This window comes from Protomyctophum bolini (genome assembly GCF_963924005.1).
Source record: "Protomyctophum bolini genome assembly, chromosome: 5".
NCBI lineage: Eukaryota > Metazoa > Chordata > Actinopteri > Myctophiformes > Myctophidae > Protomyctophum > Protomyctophum bolini.
In genome coordinates, this window is record NC_137866.1 from 19,053,370 (window position 1) to 19,079,684 (window position 26,315).

Genomic DNA, 26,315 nt, shown 5'->3' on the forward strand with positions numbered 1-26,315 from the left:
GGGACTAAATTCATGTCGCTCCTATGCCACCAAAATGTGGAATGCCCTACCAACAGTCATTAAGACATTGACTTAATTAACCCTTGACTCCTTCCAAACTGCTCTCAAAGGGCACCTACGGACGGCTGCAATTCGAAACTGCAGGCCCCCATAAACTCTGAAAATAATTGAAAATGGTGGGCCCTATTGTAAACAAGTGTAATGCTTTAGTTTATGGTGTCGTCCACTCACAGTTATTGTATTGAGTTGTACTTGAAATGTGTAATTCTGCAGTTATTGTATTGAGTTGTACTTGAAATGTAATACTGTTGCAAACTGTTAATCAATCAATCAAAAGGTTAATGTGTCGGCCTACTAGAAAAATGTTGGAACTACAAAGATTGGGATGGTCATAATTAATTAAATTAAATTAAAAAAAATACAAAAGTACAGTGATCAGTGGCATACTGTTTTTCCCCTCAGGCTCAGTTCTCATTGCTCTGTCCTCCTCAGGCCATATGGCCTGATGCCCCGCTGGCACTGCCCCAACTGATTTATCCTCTGCCCATTTCCTCAATATGGTTTTAGAATTTTTTTTTAACTCCCCATCCCCCTCTCAATTTATACTGGGTTCAAGGCCCCTGGCCTAAACCATCTCGCCCCTCGATTTTCTGCCGACCGCTCGATGCCGCGGTTCTTGTATTCTTTATTTTGTTTTACTGAGAAATAAGGTTAGGCATAGTTTTACTGGGGTTACGTTTAGGTATAGGGTTAGGTTTAGCAGGCATAGTTTTACTGAGGTTAAGCCAAGGAATAAGATGTCTCGTCCAATCAATGACACCTGTTATTTATTGTGCCATACTGCCACCTAGTGTTAAAAAAATATGATTGTCCATCATAGTCTTCATTGAAATTGGATTCATTGGATTGAAATTCCCTCAAAACACTGCGAGCATTGGTTGCATGAAGTTGCAAACTGGCCCTTTGAGCACTGGAAACAAAAAACATTTCACAAAAAAAAGGCAACATTTTGCAACTGAAACGTGCCACGAGCCCACGACCACGATCTTATTTAACCTACAAGCTTTGCTGACTCGTATCCACTTACTGCAGCTACCACTACCACAGGCGAATACCGGAGAACTCCACAGTTTACCAAGTCGCCACTGCGAAAAGTCTTCATCAATGTCTTCATCGACTCATCGTTATGAGATGACGTTTCTGGATGTTTATTGAATTTCTAGTTCCCAAAAGCTAAAAAACTACAAAAGGGCCTACAATGTTGTGTTGCTGTAGCCTGGCTAATAACCCAGACTCAAATCACACTGTCATGTGCGGCAATTTTGTTTTGCCAACGGCTGATTCGGTCTGGCTTATTAGCCAGGCTAGTGTTGCTGTCCATTGTCCAAACACACTATCTTGTATTCTGCGCAGAGGCACAGAACATAATGTTACCTCCAATTCCCCGGAGTCTTGTTGTTGTGTTGTGTTGCAACAGTTCAATCAGCCAACTATTACTTGCACCTGGACCTGAATGCAGCACAGCATACCATACGTACGCACCAACTCTAGGAGGCGCACTGTGTTGGCACAACCACTACAAATAGATAATTTACATATGCTAGCCGTTACACACTGACACTGGTCTCCCGGCCTGCATTTTCTGTGAAATGTTGTTTTGTGAAATAGGCTAATATTAACTTTCAGATTATGTTGCCACCATAAACTCCCATTTCTTCACATTCTTCGCCTTCTCATCCACAATAATTCTTCTTATTCCTCTTCACCCCTTATTACCTTCTTTCTGGCCTCCTCTCCCACTGTCATGTCATCCAATATCTTCAGCTGCTCCACTTTCATCTAACACTCTTCTTCCACACTCTTTCAGTATCATATATTCTTGCCTTAGTTGCTTATTTCTCCTCCTCTACTACTCCTCCATAAACCATGTAATGTGACCTGTGTTCAGGTCTTCTGTAAATAAAGTCTCTATTATTCCTACTTGAGCTACCCAGTTTTACCAGGTCCCAGGCTACAGTGTGGTTGAAATTAATTGGGCTGACCTCTGCCAGGCCAAAGAGCAAAGACAAAGGCCTGAGGGTTTTTATGTGAGTAATGTTTGGTTTTTTGATATTTTAGTCATGACACCATGTACATGACCAAAAACCTGTCACTACAAAGTCACACCTCCATGAAGCCTCCTCCCTCTCCACAAGGAGGGGGAGTGCACTAAACAATTATGGGCATTGTAGGAATTCAGCAATCCAGTCAAACCCTAGTCAAACAGAGAGACTTCACGTCATTATATTTCTGCAAATTTCAAATTGTGCTACTGTTATCTACTACAAATACTACCAGTAAGACGCCTGAGGGCGAGGCCGCATGCACTGGCCATATATGGAGCGTGTCTTGAGTCTACAGGGTGCGATGGTAGATAGTGTCTAGCAAAGTGAAGGAGCAGCAGACCTATAAATAATGTCCCCGTAGTCCAGGACCGAGAGGAAAGTGGACTCAATAATAGCTTTTTAACTGGAATTTGGAAAACAGAATTTATTGCTATACAGAAAACCTAGTTTTTGTCTTAGTTTGGAGACAAGATCAACAATATGAAATTGAAAAGAAAGTTCATCGTCAAGCCAGATGCCAAGCTATTTATATTCAGAGACCCTCTCAATCGTGGAGCCATCTGAAGAAGTTATAAGTACAATATCCAAGTCAATTCATAGCCCTAGAAAACAGCATGCATTAAGTTTTACTTGCATTTAAAACGAGTCTTAGCTCAACCAGGGCATCCTGGAGAATATTAAAAGCAAGCTGCAGATTCTTAACGGCAACCACAACAGAATTGGCAACACAATATTCAACTGTGTCGTGGTAAAGATGTTCAGATATAGTGTATAGGTAGTCCACCAGAGGGAGTTACTCTGACCTCTCCCCCCAAGTTCAAGTTAAAATGCATATGCAGCCACAACACAGTGGATTTCTGTCTAGTAACAATAACCCTGAAAGTTCTTACTTCCCCATTAAGGTTTAAGGATGACGTAAAAGAACGGCTCCATGGACATTCATAATTGGACATAGCCAAATTCGTCACCGGCTGATCTCTCCCAAGGGTATAAACGACCATAATGTGAACTTCATATACATATAGGCTACTGTATTAGATAGAAGTTAAATTTGAATAGGACCATCACGGGAGAAAAAAAGTCCAAATGTGTATTTCATACATCAAATATATGACCTCAGGGGTCAAACTTTAATCCTAGGTTAAAAATAAAATGTGTTAAATTGAATGGCTGCATTATTGATTCATTTGATACAAAAAAGGGTGAACAGAAATGATCAAAGCCACACACCAATTAGTCATTTAAAGGAATGCTTTATTTATATCCAAACTTATGACAAAACAAAAACAAAACAAACGTTTTCAATTCATCATTCTTCCAAATCCGATCCCTTTTCATATTCTATTACCAGCAATGCTCAGGAACCTAAAGTAAAGCTAATATGGACTAAGTCTCCAGTCATCCTCTGCATTGGCTACCATTAAGCAGGCCATTTCACTTTTCAAAGAAAAAACTAAAGAAAAGCACAATTATCCATTTTAATAATTCAATCCCAGCACCTTTATTCAATCTGTAGTTTTTAATAAGATCTGTTAATCATTTGTGATCATTGGACTTGCCTCTCAAGCAAATTAACTTATTTAACAAACACATTTGCTTAATATGTAAGCCTAACCAATTAAGGCATCTGCCATGTTCTGATACTCTTTGACAGCCTTTCTCAAGTTGATGTCAAGACTCACACCAGATACAATTGAGTGTTAAAATAAGTAGATCTTCGTGTGTGCTCACGCGCGTGATGTATGTGTTATAGACGTTTTTCTTTCTCCATCCTGCTATGGCAAAAAGTGAAATATTCAGATATGGAACCGAATCCGAGATAGTGTTGTAACAGATACTTAAATATTGGCAACATTTTACAAATGGCAAATTAAATATAAATGATAAACTAACTACTCTTCACACAGAAGAGGCCTAAGAAAACAAAATAAGCAAAAGAAAGCAAAATAAGAATATAATTCACTAGCAACAATGATCAACAAATACAGACACAAAAGAGGACATGGGAAAGCGATGATACATAGCTAATACTTTGAAGTATATTTGAATGGGGAATTATGATAACTATATCTACGTATGTATACACGTACATACATGTGTGTCTGTCGGTATAGACATATATATATAATATATACACACACACACACTAATATATATTGTACAAATACAGATGTATACACACAAATAATATAGTGCACGTTTGGCAAATGTTTACTTAATCAAATTTGATTGCAAATTAAGTGTTGCTTGACAAATTACTTATTTTGAAGTTTTCACCCATGCCACAAAGAGCATGACCGCAAAATGTTGCATACGACCTCTATTACAATTATGACTACTAGTAATTCCAGTCCACGCCAGGCCAATTAATTAATCGACATACGTTAGCTCCAATATGAAAAAGGTGCCCATGTATCATCAACTTTAAACAGAGATAGAAAGCAGAGATACCGAGTGCTCTGTCCCTACACACTGAGCAGAGGATCAAGGGGAGAATAAAACAATTATTAGACAATCTTCTACTTCATGTTGAGAACATTAAAAAAGTGACGGTGCTACCAAACTATTTGCAGCGGTTTTAGTTTCAACTTCAGTTTCTTTGTCACATCAGTGTGTGTGTGTGTGTGTGTTGCTTAGATGCAGGATAAGTGTACATAACGAGTAAAATAATATAGTTGGCATATGGTGAGTTTGTTTGGCCTTGCACAATGTTTGTGTGTGAATAGGAGTGCATTTGTGTTTTTAGGGGTTGTGGCATATTTCAAAATGGCAGCAAGACATTTTCTCAGTTTCAGCTGTGTGGCACAAGTTGCAAGTATCCGACCTGACACAGTGAAATCCTTAGTTAATTTAATTCTTAGTGTACAAATGTAACCAATTGATTATAATTGTACACTCAGAATTACACATGGATTAATTAACACTATGGTGTGTGTGTATATACATCAAAACCTAGCCAGCAAACCAACCCATCCAATCCTCCCTCCCTCCAATCCTGTCAACTTTAAATAGGAACAGAAGAAAGAAAAAATACAAGGAAAGGAAAAAAGGACAAAAAAAAAAAGAAAAGAATAAAGAATAGGAAGAAGAAAAAAACAAACAATAGGAACATCCTTTCCTACCAACTAAAAGATAATGGGATGTGGCATAGTGGGTAATTGACATTCACCAGGTAGTATGCACAACAGAAGCAACATCTCACTGTGTTATGTATGACAGAAGCATCATCTCACATCCTGTTCTGCGCATCAACAAAAAGGTAAAGGTATGTGGCATCAGACTAGACCAGGGCATAAATAACCTACACATTCAAAATGGCCCTTTTGAACTATGGAGGTGTGCTCTTGGCTTTAGTCACGACATGCAAATGGTGTTGTTCTTGTCAACATACTTACTAATGCCTCTTAGATCGTTCAAAGTTTGAACATTTTCACCTACAATAACATGCCCAAAATAGAGGCGGCAGGTTGAAAACAGAACTTCACTTGCCTTGCTTTGACTATCACTAGTGTTAATCAGTTCACTTTCACAAGGTGCCCTCAGACAATGAACTGGAAAAGGATTCACAGGAAAGAAAGTACCCTGCCTGGCCATAATGTTGGTATATTAAAAGAAACACCGGCCTCTCTCTAGAACAGGACCTCGACAGAGGTTCGTTAATAGGTAAACTGGCCAGTAAAGCAGACAAACCTACAGTACAAGTCAAAATCTACACCTTATTTTGTGTGAAGCTTACATTATACTTCATCGCACACCAGTATTTTCACAACCAGATATATTTTCATCTAAATGATCATCTCCAGAGTTTCAAAACCTTAACCCCCCTAATCCATGCATGTGATACTGATCCCATAGCAGTGATTCCTTTCGTGTGTTCTACATTTGTAGTTTGCTTCATCTCCTCTTGTTAAACCTACCAGTTCGACTGCTACTCTACCAGTCAGCAGCCTCAGTTACAATATAGTAATAGTTTCTTATATAATTTGTACATAATAGATAAAAGTTATGTAAAAACATTATGCAAAGCAGTGTAAAATAGTTTATAATACAAAATGGTTTAAGTTTTTTCTTATTTCGTTTTTTGTCCTCTTTACATCCTGTGGAGATTTTTTGAAGGTTACACGAGACTTCGGTCGTATTTGCATGACTGGTATTTTCTACAGTTGAGATGAGATAATATGAATTGAACACGCATTAAGCAGTACTAGGCCTTGGTGGGCTGAGATGTGTGTATGTGTGGTGGTGGGTGGTGATGGGGGGGGGGGGCAATTCACAGTCAAACCACTATCCTCTGAACTATACTGACCTCCAATGACCAAGAGCACTGAAGATTGTTTGGGTGTTTTAAATGTCTCATCATGTAAAGGTTAGGTTTTCATTGTTTCATCAACAAAAGCTAATATCAGTGAATGAATGCTTCTATCATGCTAGCAGTATAGTAACAGTACACAGTATTAAAATCCATGTTAATTTGACTGTTTAGATGTAACCAAATGGACTTGGTTATGCTCAAGAGTTAAATTAACATTGGTGATTTTACAGTGTAGGTAAACTTCCAGGTGTTCTTTTTCCAGTACTCAATGGAGATTTTCTTTGGATTTGCAGAGCAGTATACAGTACAAGTCATTCTGCATTCACACCACCAGTCAAATAGTAAATATTCTAGCCAATAGATGATGCCAATGGTGTTGAATGAAGCTTGCTTGACTTAGAGAAGTGCTAGCGATGTTATTTATCCATGTTCAGCTTCAGATAACTTTTCAACATTGGCCAACAAAGACCAGTAGAAAAGACAAATCTATCATTCAATGCCTCTGTTCAACCAGGAAACATAATTTTCCTTAACAGTAACAACCTGGTTTTAAAAAAAAGGCACACAGAAGGATCACTCAGTCAAAGCGTGGTCTAATTGGACAAGGGCTGGATGAGGTTGGCAGAGAAAATGGATGCAGGAAGTGATGCGGTGGTGGGTAGGCAGTTATGGTCTATAAACTATTATGGTTGGGAGAACAGTGATGACGTAACAATTATCTTTCCTTAAGAACTAGTTAGAACTTTTCACGGCTTTCATAACCAGCAGAAGTCTGGATTCTTATTTAGAAACAACCAAGAGATGCTCATCCAATAGACCACCACCACGTCAACCAACCAGATCGTCCTAAACGTCCACCAATCGTGGCTTGAGCACATAATGCCATAGGCATAGACCTTGGGTGACCGGTAATTTGATTGGTGACAGGTCATCGAGGAGCAGGGTCAAGGGATCAGGGTTGATTCAGTGAGGCGATGTCGGTTCAGTCTCGGGTCGTGAGGAAGGAGTTAGGGAGCAGGTAGTGGATGAAGAGGAGGGCTGGTGTGTTCAGAAAGGTGCATTGTCCTGAGTGGGGTTGGCATCGGTGGGAGAGCCCATGGCCTCTCCGTTCCCTTTGGCTCCTACAACCTTGTACTGAAGACACGTTTAGAGGAACAGAGAGGAGAGAGAGGATGATCAGTTTGTTAATTATGGACAAGAAGATAATAGGACGTAGGACAGAACATTTCCTTTGCACTAAACACAATTATGTACATATGTACATAATACAGGTCCTTTTTTTTTTAAATATAACTTTTTTCATACATCGACATTGCCATGGGATAGGATACTTTTTAGAATGTACCCCATGGCAACTCAAGCCCTGCTACAGTGAACTGGAACAGTCATGTTATCAAGGCAGCAACATTCTGGTATATTGTTGATATGATAACATGACTGTTGCAGTTAAATTATTTAAATTAACTGGAACAGTCTAGTTGAGTGTCTCTCACCTTGAGGTTCCCCATTTTGTCCTCAAATGACTTGAAGGTGGAGGAGTTCCTGTTACATACACGCCACAGTGATAAACACAACGGTTATCAATGAGTTACAGTGTTACAATCACTGAAACAGTCAGAGTTTATCTATGCATGTTATGTGTTGCTTAACAGAGAAACGTTGATCAAGTAGCAACAGTTGTGTTATGTGGTAATTAAAACTAATTCAGCTCACTGTTGATTATCGCAAAAAAAAAGAAAAAAAAATACCAACTTGATTACCAACAGAAAAGAATGGTTCTTGTAGAAAACCTGTGCCATGTTCTACATTATTTTAATGTAACTACATATGTGCATATAAATAAATATGTATTATATATTGCTGCAATCTACACAATATGTATCAGCATGAAGGTGTTATAGACAACATTCAGCCACTAGATGTCGCACTGCACTCCCACAACACCTTTGTTGCAAAAAGTTCCTTATTTCCCCAAGCTACTTGACACCTACAGTATGGCATGCAGTTAGCGCCATTGTATGGCATCAGCTGCCTCCAAGTACATTCCCCAATGGAAACGGAAACAACATGTATAAAGGCATCAGTAAGATTAGGTAATTACAGAGGTAAGGTAAAAAATTCCCAGAAGGAGGAGACTGGAGCAGCACGGACATTTAGAGCCTTTTATTAGGTGCTTAAGTATACAAAGACTAACGTTTCGACCTTGCGGTCTTCATCAGTCATGAAAATGTAAATAATTCCCATTCAGTAGTTGTATTCAGAGCACTGCACTGCTTGTTTTTTATTATTCAGTGTTACAGAATAATGCAGAACAACATTAATATGCGACTATACTGTATTGAGAATAGCAACAATTCTTCCATGTTTACACTGTACACTTTTAAAGAAGGTGAAACTACAGTATGGGCTATGGGTGTGTGTTTGTTTTGTAATGTGAGGCCTGTACTGTACAACCAACTGCTTGTGTATTATGCACTTGTATTTTGATTGCATTGTTGTAAAGCACAAAGTTATGCCCCATGTATGAAATGGGCTGTACAAATGAAACTGGATTCGATTCGGTGAATCCAGACTCCCAGATGGAGACCCACTTCAGTCAGGAAGGTAGGAGGCAAGGTAAAGAAAATTATATTGTGCCTTGTTTCTGTAGAGAAGTAGTTCTCAATTTGAGGGTCGGGACCCCCAGGGGGGTCAAATAGTTTGGTGGGGTCCCCACTTTTAAACTGTTTAAACATTTTAGACATTTTGCCATTTTGAAAAACATTTTTGAATGGTTAAAACAGACAATCTACATCGAACACGTTGTGAGCTTGTAGATTGCTTTTCATAAATGGTAAAAAAAGGCAAAGTAGTTTAGGAATAAGGGGTTTAGCATGGACGAAAATAGAGCCCACTGTGTGTAGTCTATGGAAAAGAGGTACGGCTCCATAAGATAAACATGTTCTGAATCTGAACATGTATAGTTGTGTTAAAGCAGCAGTGTCAGTAGTATGCATGTGTTACTTTACCTCATAGCAGGCATACTTATGGAGTGGCGGATGGAATAGTTGCTACTTTGTAAGCATTAAGGAAGAAGGGACACAGAAGTGCACGTGTTAAAGAAGAAGGGAAGCAGAGGTTAACACGCACACACAATAGAGCCCACTGGTGCAGACAAACCAGTATACCAGACAGAGAGAGACACAAAAAGCAAGATTGCCCAAAATGGCTTACTTTCTCATCCATTCATTAATAACAACCAAAATGCTTTACATATGAATCTGTTATAAAGAAATAAATAAAACAAATTAAGTCTTTTTAAAAAATGGGAATTTGGGAAGACATGCAAAACACAATAAACCATTACCAAACTTGAATATACTAGGGAAGTTCTCCACATATGGATAAAAAAGGTACTGTAAGTGATTATTGTAATTTTTTCATTTTTAATTAATGCTCTCTATATTCTAATAGTAATCATTGCAATAGTTTGTTCAGTAATAGGGGTCTCCGCGTCTCTCCAGCCTTCAGATGGGTAGCAGCCAGTTTCATACAGTCAGGAGAGCCCCCATTTGTCAGCTAGTGTTCCAGTTCCAGTTCCATTTTAGCAAAGACTTATTACTTACAGTACCTTTAGGACTCAAGGTCTCCACACAGAGAAGTATGGCAGAAGGTTTTAAAACAGAGCTTAACCTCAAAGACTTTGATGTGATGAAACTCTAAATTGTTGTTGATGTGACTTGTTAGTCTTACCCAAACGAGTTAGAGAAAGGCAGCGCTCTGTCGACACAACCATGGCCGCCATTAAAAAACAAAACAAAAAAAACAAGACAGGGTGAGGTAGAAGCAGTAACATTAAACCACTACTACTTGTCAGACTACTACCGGTAAGTGGTAACACACCTTGAATCGGACAATGCTGGGAAATGATATGACTAGTATTGACTACAGTCTCTAAGGGGAAATCTAAAGGATGCAAGGTTTGATGGATGATAGATACGTAGATGAATGGGAGGGAGGGAGGGCATGCATGCATGCATGTTGGGGATGCAGTACGTAAATAAACCTGATTAAAGAAACATTTAGGATGGAAATTACACACATTACACCCACACACGCACACAAACACACCCACAAACATTTGTGTGTAAAGTTGAGTATATGACAGAGCAGACAAATGTAAAGTGTAGATGAGTTAAAGATGTGATGGAGCTGGTATGGTTAAGGTTTAGTTCTACACCTCTACCACCGTGCACGTCTCAGGGCCAATACAAACACTTGATAAAGGGGTTAAGATGTACACCAGCATCAATTAATGTTAGTACAAATATGTCTGCAGGAATGGTTCAACTATTTTACAAGACTTAATTCAGTCGTACTTTACAGTTATTTTAGTGTGAATGCACCCAAATGGTCCTAAGCATTTACACTCTCATTAGAGATACTGTATCTTAAAGTATGAAAATAAAACTGAACCATTTATCAAGACGGCATGCGTTTCATCTCTACAACTAACAAGTTTCAACAAGGTCTAGGAGGCTGATGTTGCCATACATACTGGTCTGGGATTAGTTTCAGAATTGTATAGATTTATACCGATACTGGTATCCGATACCGATACCAGTATTGGATAATGCCTAAAATACTGGTATCTGTATCGAGTGGTATGCCATTCTATGACGATCCGATACAATTTATCACATGATGAGATTGCATTTACAGTAATCAATTATTTTTGAACGATTCAGTTGATGTTGCACTAACTGGTTTGAAATTACTGTACTATGTACATTATGTTATTTTTCAGGTTTCTAACTCTACTATTAATGGAATATGTATTTATTCCTAGATCAGTGTCTCTCAAAGGACCACCATAACGGTGTACAAATGGCACTGACACACTCTCAGTGTTGCAGTCCTATAATGGTCCATTTGGAACCCCCTCAATGAACTCTAGCAACCACTGTCTTTTTTGAGGGGCGATAGCTACACAAACATTAAATCCCATTGACAATGAATGGACAATTTTGAGTGTTCGTGTAAACACAAACATTGCGTAACACAAACATTGAAGACGAAGGTGAGGACGCAAAAAAAAGATCGCCCCTCACTTCACACAGGTGTGATTTGAGGGGCACTTGCCCCTCCTATGTCCAGCTTTTGGTGTGTGCTCAAATTTTGTACTACACAAACATTAGAATGCCATTGAGAATGAATGAACAATTTTGTCGATGATAAGAGCGCCCCTCACTTTACACGTGTGTGATTTTTTAAAAGTAGACACGGGTATTGGATATGTACTCAGTATCGACCGGGTATGCAAGATATGGGTATCGGGATGGAAATAATTGTATCGGTAGGTTGTATCTAGAACCGGAATGTAGAGGGATGCTGCAATGTTTTTATGTTTGTGAGTAACAGCCTCCATTGGTTACAGGAAACCGATCCCTAGTCAGTGTTAAGAGGCAGCCCTCAGCCCACACACCGTGTGTTGCAGCGTTACCTCATGTCTCCCAGTCTCCTGGTGATGGCTGTGCCCACAGTGGAGAGAGCTGCACTGGTCTTCTGACCTGCCTGAGACAATGTCTCTGAAGTCTTCTTATATCTAGAGAGACGGAGAGAGAGAGAGATGGGGAAGAAAGGGATGGCAAAGGGAGAAGAGAAATGAGGGGTTACGAACAAAAATGGAAAGACGGCAGAAAGATCAGGGGAGAGCAAGAAAAAACGTCAGAAGAATAGGGGACAGGAGAAGGGATGGGGTAGAGAGTGAGAAGAAAGACAGATGAATGGTAGAAGGGAAGACAGAAGGGGAGAAGAGAGTGTAAATTAAGTCATTCAAACACTGAACAATGCCGCTTCCCCAAGCCAAGACACCCTGCATTCAGCTGGTTAGTATTCACATGGGCACAGAGACAAAGCAGCGTTAACACATTAGTACAGGTACGGATCAATCAAAGCACAAAGAACAAACTTCAGAACTAGCTGTCCAATCAACAAGACTTCTACAATATATCTTTCTTTCTTTTATATGATAGTGCATCCCAATTGTGTGAGATAATTAATTTAGTATAGTATAGTAGAGTATAGTATCTTTATAGAATATATTTTGCAGTTAATTTCACAGAAACAGGAAGAATCTTGATTAGCTGGATCAGCTGGTACAGAAGTGAGACATTCCAATTTGGAACTTCAACATATTGGAGAAATTCCAAACTGGAACATTCCACGTTGCTCTATCAAGCCAACTGAAACCAGATAAATCCAGGCTCCAGTTCAAAATAGGGTTTCTTCTAACCACGAGAAAAGAAAGTGCATTAGTGCAACATAAGCTCCAGAGCAGTAGCTATTGTTTATTACACAACTTTATAACTTACTTGCAAGAAACAATATTAGACTATTACTACACTACTAAGCTTCTGCATAATAGAACTACTAGACATAAGGTCTAATAGTTGAAGGTAGATAGGTAGGACATGAGGAAAATAGAGAATACTGTATTCTACTGTTATTGGTAAATCAAATGGGTCAGAAACAACAAGGGAAGGACAATATAAAAAGGCCCATAACCAAGTAGAGTACAGACAGATTTGCTCATCCACCCTGCTTCAACATATTTCCTGTATGCCCTGGCCCTTAACACAAGGGAATGTATCAAGGTGGGGTCCTTGAAAGGAGTTAAGAGCTGTGTGGTTCACACCTACCAGTCCAGCAAAACCAGTGCCTTTACCATGTACCAGCAGCATGGGTGTGGTGGATTGCAGGAGGCTATGGTTTGTTTAACGATTGTAAAAGCTACAGAGGTCTGTTTCACAATAGATGAAAAACACACACAAGGTGAGTTTTAAGGAACACATCACAATTAAGACCAAACCCCGTCCTTGCTGACAGAATGGACATTGTCTCCATGTTGCCTAAATTCAGAGCCAAGACATTGGGAACGGAATGTTGATTTCTGCCAATCAACAAGAAGTCACATGTTAGTGTAGATTAGCAAGGTCAACAGGTGTGGCACAAAGTATGGTAGTCACACTGGATCTGCAAATACAGATACCCAGGCACACATACAAATACACACACACAAATACACAGAGCATAATGCACAGTTTGCAAACACCACCAACAGACATCTGGATTATGGAAATACTTGCAAGACAACTTGACAAACAGCTAGTGAAACCAGCCTGTTCTCTGTTTATGGTATGTAGGCTACTACCGGTATACAGTACATACCGGTAACTAAATCAGTGTCTTCTTTAGTTCACAGACACAAAACATAGCAGACAATTGACTTCATGATCTGAAGTTAAAAATAAAGAAGAAAATCAATCTCAGTGGTTACCCATAGCCTACAAACAAGACAGACAAAACACACAAGTGCAGATAATAAACACATGAAAGCAGTGCAAACAAAGGGAGGAGGGGGAGACTTGTGATTAATGATCTATGGATCAAAATATACATTACAAGTGTAAGATTTTGAGTGTCAATTTAACCCTGAGAATTAAATTCGACAGTGTGTTAGTTTCACAGATGGAAACAGGAAGAGTGATTGTGGTGGTGAGTAAACATTCCACTGGCACCAAAACAATCAAATCAAAATCAAAACAAGTCAAATTTATACTTCACTGTGCTCCGGTGTAGCGTGGAAAATAGCCTATCTACCCGGGTCACAGACTCACAACGCATTATCATGATGCATTGTGAGCTTGTAGATCTGCTATTTCTTGAGTATAAATTAAGCACTAAATGAATAACAAGAATTAAATAAAAAAATTATCTCCATCATCCTACGGTAGCCCTACACTCTGGACGTTCTCTGTCAGTAGTAGTTCTACTGTATACAATGGGCGTCGACAACCAGGCATTACAAGGAAGAAAACGTATACCAATTTATGAAACTACATACAGGGTGGACAGGTCCACCTGGAAAAGTGGCAGGTGAAGACAAATTCAACAAAGTCTGAATTTGACCTTTCATGGAATTCATGGCCTTAGATTAAGCTTGCTATAATGATTCCTACTATACCTGCTGGGATGCACATATAGAAATATTAACTCTTATTCCATTTTAAAGATGGAACTGACCAGTATGTGTAGGGACGCTATGCCACCACCAGCCCATGCCCAAAAGGATCTTAATTTGCCAACAAAAAAAGCTCAAAAGAATGAAAGAAACCTTACTGCATCTATTGGCGCTTTTCCACAGCATGGAACCGGCTCAATTTAGCTCTACTCTACTTTTGGTTTTCCATTAGTCAAAATGACCAGACAAAACTGTCACTGGCGTGATTGCATCACAATGGACTACCATACTACCACAACTACACTGCATAGAAGCTGCTAAAAGAGAAAAACTTTTTGCTGGACTGTACAGCTAAAATGAACAATACTTTCCAGATAGAAATGTTAGCAATAGCTTTGTTTAGCAATCTGGGGTCGATGTACTTGCTGTGACAACCAGCTAAACTGAGGGGGTGATATATTTTTTGCAGTTGTAAAGCAGTAGTGTCACAATTATGACATTACTATTATTTTACATAATTACTATTTATTTCACCATTTACGATTAATTGTCACACAAATAATTGCGATTAAAAATGTAATTGTTTCTGTAATTGAACATTATTGGGACATTTATTAATTAAACTTTGTTTGCCTTTCATATCTTGCACATGGCATATATGACAAATAACACTTATTTAATTACTTTATACTTAAAAACTAATATTAATATTGAAAATAGCCGACCTACAAGCTCAAAATGCATCGCATCGTGAGCATGTAGATCTGCCACTTTTCTTTCCTTTTTTTTAATAATAACATTTTAACATACTGTATTATGACTATTATGCAAAAGATAAGTGCAATTATCTCAAATTAATTGCGATTAGGCGACATGTAACAATTGTGCCAGGCCTAGTGATGTGGAGCTGAGCCAGCACCATGCAGTGGAGAACGAAGCGAGTAGAGTCAAGCCGAGCTGAGCCAGTACAACGCAGCGGAACAGTGACGGATGACACACAGGAACATAAAAGTGAAAGGTGTGAACTCACGCTTCAGACTGGGCAATGTCGTCCAAAGTGGCTGAAGCAGACAGATATCTATGGACACAACAGTAGGATCGTCACACAATGTTCAGGGAAATGACAGACACACACGCACACAACACCATGCATGCAATTCAACAGAACTGTACAGGGTTGAAGACAGCCAAACCTGTGCTCTTACAATGGACAGAAAAAGTAGTTACTTGGTATTCTCATACAAACTACAGTTTTTTCTTTCTCGAGTGCAAGCGCTGTGAACTGTGGCACTTCTGATGTCTGATTTGTCATCACACACACACACACACACACACACACACACACACACACACACACACACACACACACACACACACACACACACACACACACACACACACACACACACACACACACACACACACACACACACACACACACACACACACACACACACACAAGATGGTGGGAGGAACATTTTCATCAGAATAACACTCCGTGAAGCAGCTGTACATTTAAAAGGCACGTATCTTTTCCTATAACAAAGTGCTGTGAACCGTTATTGTACAATATTAAAAAGAAAATCAAAACAGCCAAGAAAATGCAGGTAAACTATTCACTCTTCAGAAAATAATAGAGTAAAATAAACTGCCTTAGCTAGAGAACTGCTGACCACTGTATGTACTATGGAGGCTGAAATTACAAAACCAACTTAGCTTGAAAATAATCAAGTCTAAGATGCTGAGCCTCTTATCAGGTCCATGTCACTTCTATGGGAAGAACATGACTTAGTTTGTCACTGCAATTCTGTATGAAATAATTGCTATATGAAAACTGTCAGCTTTTATATTTACATTCCACTTTCAATATATAGGTCCCAAAATCTTAACTATAATCACTTATTTATTACAGACTCATTCTTACCAGGTGTGATCCTTTTGAGACATAGGCAAGTCAATAGCCGTAGAAACTTTGGAAACAATTTGAGGACAGTGTTTGCTAGTACTGTGTAAATGATTTAGAATAAAATGAGTTACGAGTTCGGTTTGTTGCAACAGGTCAAGCTCTGCTCCAGTTCTGTCAAGGGAACGGGGCTGTTATTTGGAGCTCAGAGTTGGTTTATAAGATGAATATATACCTGAATATTTTCCCAATCCATGAACGGCTGAGTTATTTTCATATTTAATTTTGTTTCCTCAGGTTGGACAGCTGCATCCCTTTCTGGTTTAAAAATGTAAATGCCATTATTACATCAAAGAGATATGGCAAAACAATTTAATTCTCAGCTAAATTAAACCCATGGAAATGTGTTGGCTCCAAGAGACAAGGAAACACCTTAGAAAAAAGCAGACCAGTGTAGAAGGTCACACTGCAAAACACATGAATGGATCTAGCAGCAGATAACTGATTGGTCAGTAAGCAAGCTCATGCGCGCTCATGCGCGCGCACACACACACACACACACACACAGGGGTTTAAGGCCCCTACACATCAAATTGAGTTGTCCTACAGACTATCATTCGGGATATCAACCGGGTCAGATGACGGTAGTAAAGTAGCTGTGTGCACGCCAAGTACACACTGCGCACAGATGGTATGCCGATAGTGCTGTTATGTGCCTGCGTGAGAGTCAAAAACTGCATGCCAGGAGGTGCCAGTAGTCTGCAGGAATCTGCAGTTTAATAGGTGTTCCTAAATAAATGTACTTTAAGGCCTGGGCCGTGGCTCAGCGGTCCAGGCACCTTGGCTGGCAATCCAATCTGGCAGCGGGTTCGACTCCCGATCCCGACGGCCTTTACTGCATGTCACCCCCCCATCTCTCTCCCCATTTCCTGTCAGCCTACTGTCTGTCCCTCCATAAAAAATATAGATTAAAGGCAAAAGCCACAAACAAAAAACTCCCATTAAATGTACTTTAAAATTAAGCAATTAAATACTTATTTTTCGCGAATGAACATTTTTGACCGACATTTCAACATCCCATTTGCTGTGCGCAGCCGCAGATCTGCTTGACTTGTGCTATAATCAGACACTGCTGTCCCTGTATGTTGACTCACACAGGACTGGTTATTGTAGTGGATTTACAGCAGCATAATGCCTCTTACTGTACAAACCAAAGTCATCACTGAGACACACTCACTGTCACGTTGAACATTGACTGAGAGACTGCCTGTATGCCTTCTACTGTATTTCAGTGCATGTCTGTAGTAGCTTTATATGTCTGCCTGTATTGAGTGAAAGCTAAAAATATTTGTTGAGGAACATGTTACAAGAGTGTGTGTGTGTGTGTGTGTGTGTGTGTGTGTGTGTGTGTGTGTGTGTGTGTGTGATAGTTATGTATGCTGTGCATCTTTCTATCTGTACCAGCTTTGCCACATGGCACACTTCAAGTTACTAGCTTTTCTCCTGTTCTGTAGTCTGCTACACTGACCTACTGTAGCGACCTTCTCTATGAATGCACACTGTAAAATAGCCTTAACTTAAGTCTGACCATGTACGGTAAATAGTTATCCGTCTGAGGTCCAATAGGACCCTATTGGACCCAACCTATAGGGTCCAAGTCAACCTACTCAATATGTTATTATCTTTCCCTCTGGTTTCATATATCTCTCAACCTACTCCTTATCTTATTGTCCCTTTGTGTGTAATTCTGTATAGCATCATCACATGATACTTTGTCTCTGTTCATGCTTGCTCAAAGGCCAAAGGCTACAGAATGTGCCTGTCTGCACATACCGCAGTGTTTCTCAAGCTCCTAGCCACAAACATGTACTTCTTATCCTTCCTGTGTGTGCGTGTCCACCATTTCCATGGTATATTTACCATATAACAGGATCCATGTATGATGTTGGCACCTAACTGTGACCCAGTGTCTGAACACAAAAGTCTTGCTGTCTCTGGAGACAGCTTTACATTATAGACTCCACAAAGCGTGTGTGTGTGTGTGTGTGTGTGTGTGTGTGTGTGTGTGTGTGTGTGTGTGTGTGTGTAGACTGCACACACACATAGGTGTGCACTTTGTAAATATGTGCTCCTTCTCCGTTAACGTTTCTAAAACTTTATGAAATGCATAATCTGTGTATCTTCACCTTCCAACTCTCTTAGCACGTCATGTGACAAAGCAAAAACATGCTAGAGGTTCCTCTCTCTTCTCTTCTGTTCCTGTATGTCCCTCCCTCCCATTACCTCCATCTCACATTCCATTGCTCTCTTCCTCCCACTCATTCTTTCAAACAGCAAGTCTGGGCAGTCTGTCTGGTCGCCAGGCAGCAGCCAGAATTGTGTGTTGGGATGAGCAGTGCTTTATTTCAGGCATGCTTGTTTGTGTGTGTGTGTGTGTGTGTGTGTGTGTGTGTGTGTGTGTGTGTGTGTGTGTGTGTGTGTGTGTGTGTGTGCGTGTCTGTGTCTGTGTGTCTGTGTCATATGCTTGAATGATGCGAGTGGGCGTGAAAGCACACCAATTCAAAGTGCAGCTGCATGCCACCCATGTCAAGCTGCAGAAGCTTGTGTAGACAGTTAGCTACAGAAGCAACCAAGTTGAACCAACCATCCAGAAAAATTCCATTAGCTTTAGATTACACAGCCACTGCACAGAGGACACAGGGACAAAATTCAATACATTACACTTCATACTGCCCAGTTCCCAATACTGGCTCTTATGGATTCATTCAGCTAAAAACAAATACATAATTTCTGGTGATGCATAAATGAGAAAGGTTAATTCTTTATAACCAGCTATATTAAATGATACAAAGTCAGAATGTGGTGCATTCTGACTTTGTATAATTTAATGAATTAACCTCTCATTTGTGCATCGCCAGAAATTATGTATTTCTTTTAGCTTAAACAAAGTGTTGCAGTGAGTTGTCAGTAAGTTGGAAATATGTTACTTCGTCGCAAAAAGTATAGGGTCACCATTCCTGCAATCCTATAATAATACTATTCAACTGCATAAAATTACAGGGATATTTTTCACTGCGGTATTGCATAACAGAATAAAAAAAAACAACAACACACACAATGGTGTCTCTGTGTGGGTATAAACGCAGAGGAAGTGGTTGTGCTGAAAAGATAAAAGTATGGAAGAATGCTGGTTGAGCAGGAGGAAGTGGAAATGGCGATGTCACCAGCTGTGCCTGGATGGCCAGAGGCCACATGACCTGTTGGAACAGGAAGTATAAAACAACTGGAGAAACCGATAGGAGAGAGATGGGATGGGGTGTGGTCACTGTGGTGGGTGGAGCTAAAAGAGAGAGAGGAGACAGACAGTATGCAAGAAAGAATGTGAGGTAGAGAAACAGAGGAAGAGGGAATGAGAGTGAGACAAGCAAAGTGAAGGTGGTGAGAGAAGGACAGAGAAAGGCTGAAAAAGTGAAAATGAATGAGAGTGGGAGAGAGAGAGAAAAGACACTGCCAGCAGACAAGAGATATGAATAAGATACAACGAAATAACTGCATGCCATAGACAGAACAAATATAGAAACACAAACTGGCACTGCCAGAATGCTACGTGCTAACGTAGCATTTATGCTTCAGTCCTCCACGTTATCATAAGACGACAAAGAAGTGGGAAGGAACTGGGCCCAAACACAGCAACACAAGCTAAATACAGGGTTACACACCAGGTTATCAAATACCACGGTTTACTTACGACTGATTTATAATTAGTTGCGTATCACGTTACACACCGAAAATAGAGCTACAAACGCATGCTATTTGCCGTGCACGGCACTGGCACGCAACAAAGTATAAATTAACCTTAGCAGACCACAAGGGACAGCAGATTGAGAGGAGGTGGGTTATGCGACACACAGACTGTAAATAAATGGTTAGGCAACTGACTGACTTCTCAGAGCATTAAAAGTACTGATGGATCTAGGAGGAATACTGAAACACATTTACTGACCAGTATTGAACCAGTTGAGAATCACTATTATAGAAGGTTCTCAGAAGGATCCTGAGATAATGATCCTGATCAGTACTACTGCTGCTACTGTGAGACGCTGGGTCAATACCACAGGTTAGAAATAATACAGCTGTTCTCAAATATGGAGTGAGGGTGAGAGGAGGAGGAGCTAGAAAGCTTGACAGTGAGAGTGGTGTTTTATTTGAGAGGAGAGGGTAAAACACAAAAAAGAACGTAAGCGCAGAGGGAGACAGCGAGGTGGAGACTAGCGAGAACCAGTCTACGTAAACATAGAGAGCGAGTAACGAGTGAGGGAGAAAGAGTGAGCGCTGTATGAGAGCAAATACTGCAGAAAGCACACACAGATGCTTGCGTGCGTGTGCACACACACACACACACACACACACACACACACACACACACACACACATTATTAGTACTGTGCGAGCAGCAAACGGTGCATTAGACTCACAAATCAGAACTGGCAACTCTCTCATTCCACTCGCCCAGTTTCTCTGTGGTTTTCGCATAGCTAGAAACAGACACGAAGGAAAGTTGTGATAGAAGATAATACAGGATTAAAACTGCACTTGTTTAGAAGTAGTCAGGTTTACACATTCCCACAACAATCACTTCCACTGAGTCCACTCACAATGGAAACATGTCCTGGTCCTTAGTGATCCCCGATATTCCAGATTTATCTTACCAGGAAGTTAATTGCATTTCCACTGCAATCAGTCAGGCCCTTCCATAATAAACCATACAGTATATACACCACAGATGGGCCCTCCAATACAGTACCATAATACAAATATATACACAAACATTTTTAATCATCATAATTGCTTAGATTTTCTTGACATGTAAAAATGGGTCATTCCTTTTATGATGCGTTGTATGTGCATTGTGCATTGCATCATAAACCATTTTCTTTTATTCTCAATCTATTCCCGTCATGTTTCCTATACCCCCTCTTCCTGCCTCTTCAAACCCACCAACTTTGGTAATATCAACCACGTACTCTTGGATCTATTCAGGTCTGCCATTGCCTTATAATTCGATATAACTGCAGAGCACAGCCCAATGCCCAGAAGCATCCATGTGTCATCATTGGATGACTCATTCACAATGGCAGGTACATCCGATAACTCACCATCATTTGGTCCGTTTGTGTTACACAGTACACGGTAACACATTAATTTACTATTAAATTAGTATTCACATTGTCATAATAAATGTAATCTTAATTACTGAAATAAAATGTGAAAAAAAGAAAAACTAACTACATCAGAACAGGGAGTGTGTCCGTTTCAGTGAATCCAATTCAACTAAATCCAACTCTCAATCTAGACACGCATTATACAGTATAAAAAACACATCAACAGTATTAGTGTGTGGTGATAAATACGTACGCGTTGGATGTCTGTACATCCTGCCAGCTCTTGCTGATGTTCTGTTTGAGCTCGTTAAGTGGACTCAGACCCAGCTTCCTCTTCAGCTCCGTGGCATGTTTCTCTTTGGCCGACAACACCTGGCGCAGGGTATTGATCTCCTCCTCCACCTGGGAGGTCATTGAGAAGGAGGGAGACAAAACAAGAAATGGGATGATGGCAGATTGGCAGAGGGAGGTAGATAAACGTTTGGGATTAGGACTGACTGCATTATGTATCATATTTTTGTAACTACATTGCTATATGGATTTTCACAATGAAACACCCACGGAATAGATGTTTTTCACAAGCACGACAGAAACTTCTGCTTCAGGCTATGTGTCCAGTGTAGTGTCAGATTTTTAACCCGCTTGTTTTTCATTGTTTTCAAAGGCAAACCTACACCAGATGCTTGTCTTTTTAACAGAGTTGCGTCTTGCTTCCTTAAAGATACTACACTGCCGGTGCTTTTTCTGATGGAATGCAACCAGATGGGTCTGTTTTGCACTGTGTTTTTCCCAGGCTGTACCTACCTGGTACCTACAAGCAATTATATGAACTCAGAGCAGCTCTGGCGTAGATAACGATCATAATTTATGTCCTCAGAGCTCAGACAGATATGATCACTTGTAGATGGAATTGCTCGTAAATTTCATAAAGTAAAGATCCTAGGACAGACGGCTTACAAGATACATTCTGTTTAATTGTTGCGAGCAATCACAACAAACTGTCCTACTCAGTTTTATCTCTTGATGTGTCATTTGACAATAGAATCCATAAGAGAAATTTAAATTGAAAGCAGCCATGTTGTGTAATTAATATTATATTGAAAAACAAAATAACTGTTCAGTGTTGGATACCACAGAAATGTTTATTTTTTAACATAGTTGTTGGCAATGGTGAAAATGGATCCATCAGCATGTACAGTACCATCACACTGAAATCGCCCCTTAAAATAAGGCTTTATTTTAATCATATTATTTATCACAAATCAGATATTATCTCCAAATCGTGCAGCCCAATTTGGAATGCAGAATCCCTTATATTCAGGCAGCAAAATGGCAACCCACTTGAGCGGTGGAGTTTCCTACCTTGATGAGTTCTTGGTGAAGTTCCTCAGCCTCTTCCTCTGACAGACCAGGGGGCAGGGGGTTGACGGAGTTGCCCACCGCCCCTCCCTCCTCCCTCATCATCACAGGCACGTCTGTCAGACTGTCTGAACGCTCCACATCTACAGCTTTGTTAGGAGAGTTCAGGTTGATGTCTGCGATGGAGGGACAGAGAGGGAGAGGTGAAAGGGAAGGAAGGAAGCAATAATAAAAAAAGAGAAAAGTATAATTAGTCTATGTTAAAAGCCAGGTTCGATTACCCACACTGCCACGCACATGCTCGCACATACACTTGCACGCACAGCAACCAAGGCAAGTGAAAGGCTAGTGTTGCAGGAGACATCCGGAGAGGAGACAGTAAAGTGTCAATTAGCAGAACCAAATAGGTTTCTATGATAGGAGAGAACCCCCAACAGTGACCACAAAGTCTCCCTGCTCCATTACACACCATTTACTACATCCCAACCGGATCCAAGACAACAGGCTCCATTAGAGAAATATTACTGAAATTACACTGTATTTCAAGTCAACTGGTATATTGATGGCAAAATCATAATTATAATCAAAATGATAATCCACTCCACTGAACTGGAAGATTAATGTAAAAGGTAGGTACTAGGTGATTTAACCTGGACCAACTCAACCGAAATAAACTGCAGAGTGATGGGATGATTATAGTGTACATGAGTGGCATGAGATGACTTTCATTATGTTTATTTTCATTCATCTTTCAGCATGATCAAATTAAATAGACTACAAACTAAAGTGTGGATGGAACAGAGCAGCATCAAGAGAACAAAGGACACAGAGAGAAGTGGCCCATTGTCTCAATGACAGAATGAGATTGGTTGAGTCCTGACTGGGGCTTGGCTACAGTACAGCACAGAATCTGCCACGCGGAAGGCAAACAAACTTGCAGGTTTTAAAAGGTTACAGATCATGGTGAGGCTGCAACTACAACTACACCCGCAAATTTGAGTCAAAGATCAGATGAGGTCATTTTTCTTCTCATCTTCACCATTCAAACAGTTTTACTGCTGTCAGTCTTCGTAGGGCAGAGAAGACATAATGGCACACTAACACACAGCTCTGTGCCTTGGATCATGTACAGTATATTAGTCAACAAATATACATGGGAAAAAACCCACCTCTTAGTCTCACCTAGCCAGACAACTATACCACAATCTCTGAATGCTAGTCTGGAACTGCACCTCCCGAAATCCATCACTCAAAAACATATAGCATTTAGCATTCCATCACCTAGTACTATTAAGGCTAGGCTTTTGAGTTTAGGCCAACACCCAAAGATCCATGAGTTTGTCAAGAATGACTCACAATGACTTCTCTCCAATGGAAAAGTTTTAAGAGACTAGATATATGCCCAACATTATTTACAATCGAATGAGCATATAAGAAAAATTGGGATAAGCAAGTGGGCTAGACAGGCAAGGCCCAATTCACTCAATTCATGTCATACTTGAATTAGGCCAGGCCAGCACACATCACTTCCTATCAGTAAAATAATAAGTCCTTTAACGGTGGGTCAACTGAAGCAGCAGAACAAAATATAATGAAGGTCACAGGCCACCATGACAACCATACATCTACCTTTATTTATTGTATCCTATAATAAAGTAAACATGGCTACTAAGTCCAGTCTAGAGCACCTCCATTAGTTCCATACAGTGTTCACTTCATTACAAACAGCTTGAAACAAGAACAGTTGCAACTTTGACAAGAGCAAAGTGTAATGATAAAACAAAATGATTTTCTGTCAGCGTAAATATGTTTAACTAGCTAGCCAGTCATGTAGATAACGACTATCAAGTCAAGTGTAGATTTCCAGTCACACACACACACACACACACACACAAAGTCAATAATGCTGTTTAAGGTACCATAAGGATAAGCAGTAGAAAATCAATTGACATCAACTCTGAATTGGGAATTATCCAGCAATGTTGATTAAATCTGTTTAAGTTAGTTAAGACCTATGATACATAATTATAATACTGCTACACAGACGGGTTACCTAATGTAACGCCACCCACCACCGTTTGTTTACAAGCAGAACAGACACGCCCCACAAGAAATGACAACTTGCCATGGTCTGTAAATAAAAATAAAAAAACGCCCCACGTTAAGTCCAGCAGCTGCCTGCTGACCAGAGCTTAGTCATGATGTGATTTGCCTTTTTATGGTAATATACTAATACGTCATCTTCCTTTCCCAATCCGGTGACATAGTCAATTCTGTGACTCCAGGGGTCGTTGTGGGGGGTTTGTTGGGTGTTTTAATTATAGTTTCAATAAAGTTTCAGGTCACACGTAAGGTATTTTTTATGACACACTGGTTATACCTTTCACAAACATTCATCTTCAATCTTAAATATACATTATATCAGAATGGCACGGTGTGCACTGCACATACCGGTATGAATCATTTTAACGTGACAGCATGCAAATGTATAATGAACATGAACCACCTATGTTTTATTTATACATCTTACATTTTAACAAAATAGAATATCTACGTTTGAGGCACAGAGACTGACACTATAGCAGTCTGGTCCATAGCCTCCTGCACTTTACTGCCGTTGCATTGAAGTGCAGGAGGTATGGACCAGAGCTAAGACTGACACCAAATATTCCACTATAACAATTATTGTCTCTGACATTTCCAAGCGGTCTGTTGTTGCGTCGGGCCCACGCACTCGGTCTTGTTGCTGGTTGGTTGCTGCACTAAATGTCAGTTACTTATTTAACAGCCAACAACCCCAGACAAATCAAACTACGACGACACACAGTTGTATATGAACTAACGTTAGGCAGAAGCATTCCGCTCAATATCAAACAACCACGCTATCCGGTTATGTCATAATTCAACAATGCCTGGCTGCCACATTTTGTAGCTAACGTTGGCTAACTGACTAGCTGTCTTAGCTAACAATTACCTTGACTGGCGGGATCCATGGCGTCGAAATGACAGGTGGAACGCTCTCTAGTAGCTTATTAAACGTTAAACGACGCAGAACGTGGATAAACAAACTACGCCGGTGTGTTCTCCACTCGCTAAATGTGAATGTTAGTAGTTTGGTGTTAGCTTTGTCCCACTGAGTCCAACTCGTCGAGAGAGACTGGAACAACAGCACTCCTCCTGACTGTCCTGAACCAAAACAGCCAGCTCAGCTGTGTCCGTCAAGTAAACTGTCATTACAAACCTATACTTCCGGTGAAGGGAATGTCAAAATAATACAATCGTTCCATTTCAAATGTACAGACTAGATATACGGGTTTTGTAGTAATTTGTAGCAATTGTTTAAGCATGTTCTAATCATGTATACTTTACTTTGATTAAAAATGTATTTTCTATTATGATTTTTTTTGTAACATTAAAGGGCCACTTCACCCCTTAGGGCTCACTTCCTTCCTAGACTACAATTCCCATAATG

At 40.0% G+C, this 26,315-nt stretch overlaps 1 protein-coding gene across 5 annotated transcripts; it reads right to left on the bottom strand.

The window, feature by feature from the left end:
- Positions 1–3,338: 3,338 nt before the first annotated feature.
- tpd52l2b (tpd52 like 2b) lies at positions 3,339–26,038 on the bottom strand. Of its 5 annotated transcripts, XM_080764493.1 has the most exons (10): positions 25,818–26,038; positions 22,847–23,019; positions 21,738–21,886; positions 20,798–20,857; positions 15,450–15,497; positions 11,900–12,001; positions 10,150–10,176; positions 9,426–9,467; positions 7,911–7,959; positions 3,339–7,551 (listed from the first exon to the last, which is right to left on the bottom strand). In XM_080764493.1, exons 1-10 carry the CDS (start codon positions 25,834–25,836, stop codon positions 7,465–7,467), a joined length of 756 nt encoding a protein of 251 aa, XP_080620619.1. In that variant the 5' UTR covers positions 25,837–26,038; the 3' UTR covers positions 3,339–7,464. The 5 variants fall into 5 exon arrangements, with proteins under 5 accessions (XP_080620619.1, XP_080620621.1, XP_080620620.1 ...); XM_080764495.1 differs by lacking the exon at positions 20,798–20,857; XM_080764494.1 differs by lacking the exon at positions 9,426–9,467.
- Between the last annotated feature and the right edge of the window lie 277 nt (positions 26,039–26,315).

Excerpts from the sequence above, each read along its gene's own strand:
- tpd52l2b (XM_080764493.1), bottom strand. Across the intron at positions 15,498-20,797 it reads AGAGTTGCCAGTTCTGATTT|ATATCTGTCTGCTTCAGCCA; the intron begins GTGAGTCTAATG and ends TTGTGTCCATAG. Across the intron at positions 7,960-9,425 it reads ATAAGTATGCCTGCTATGAG|GAACTCCTCCACCTTCAAGT; the intron begins GTAAAGTAACAC and ends TGTATGTAACAG.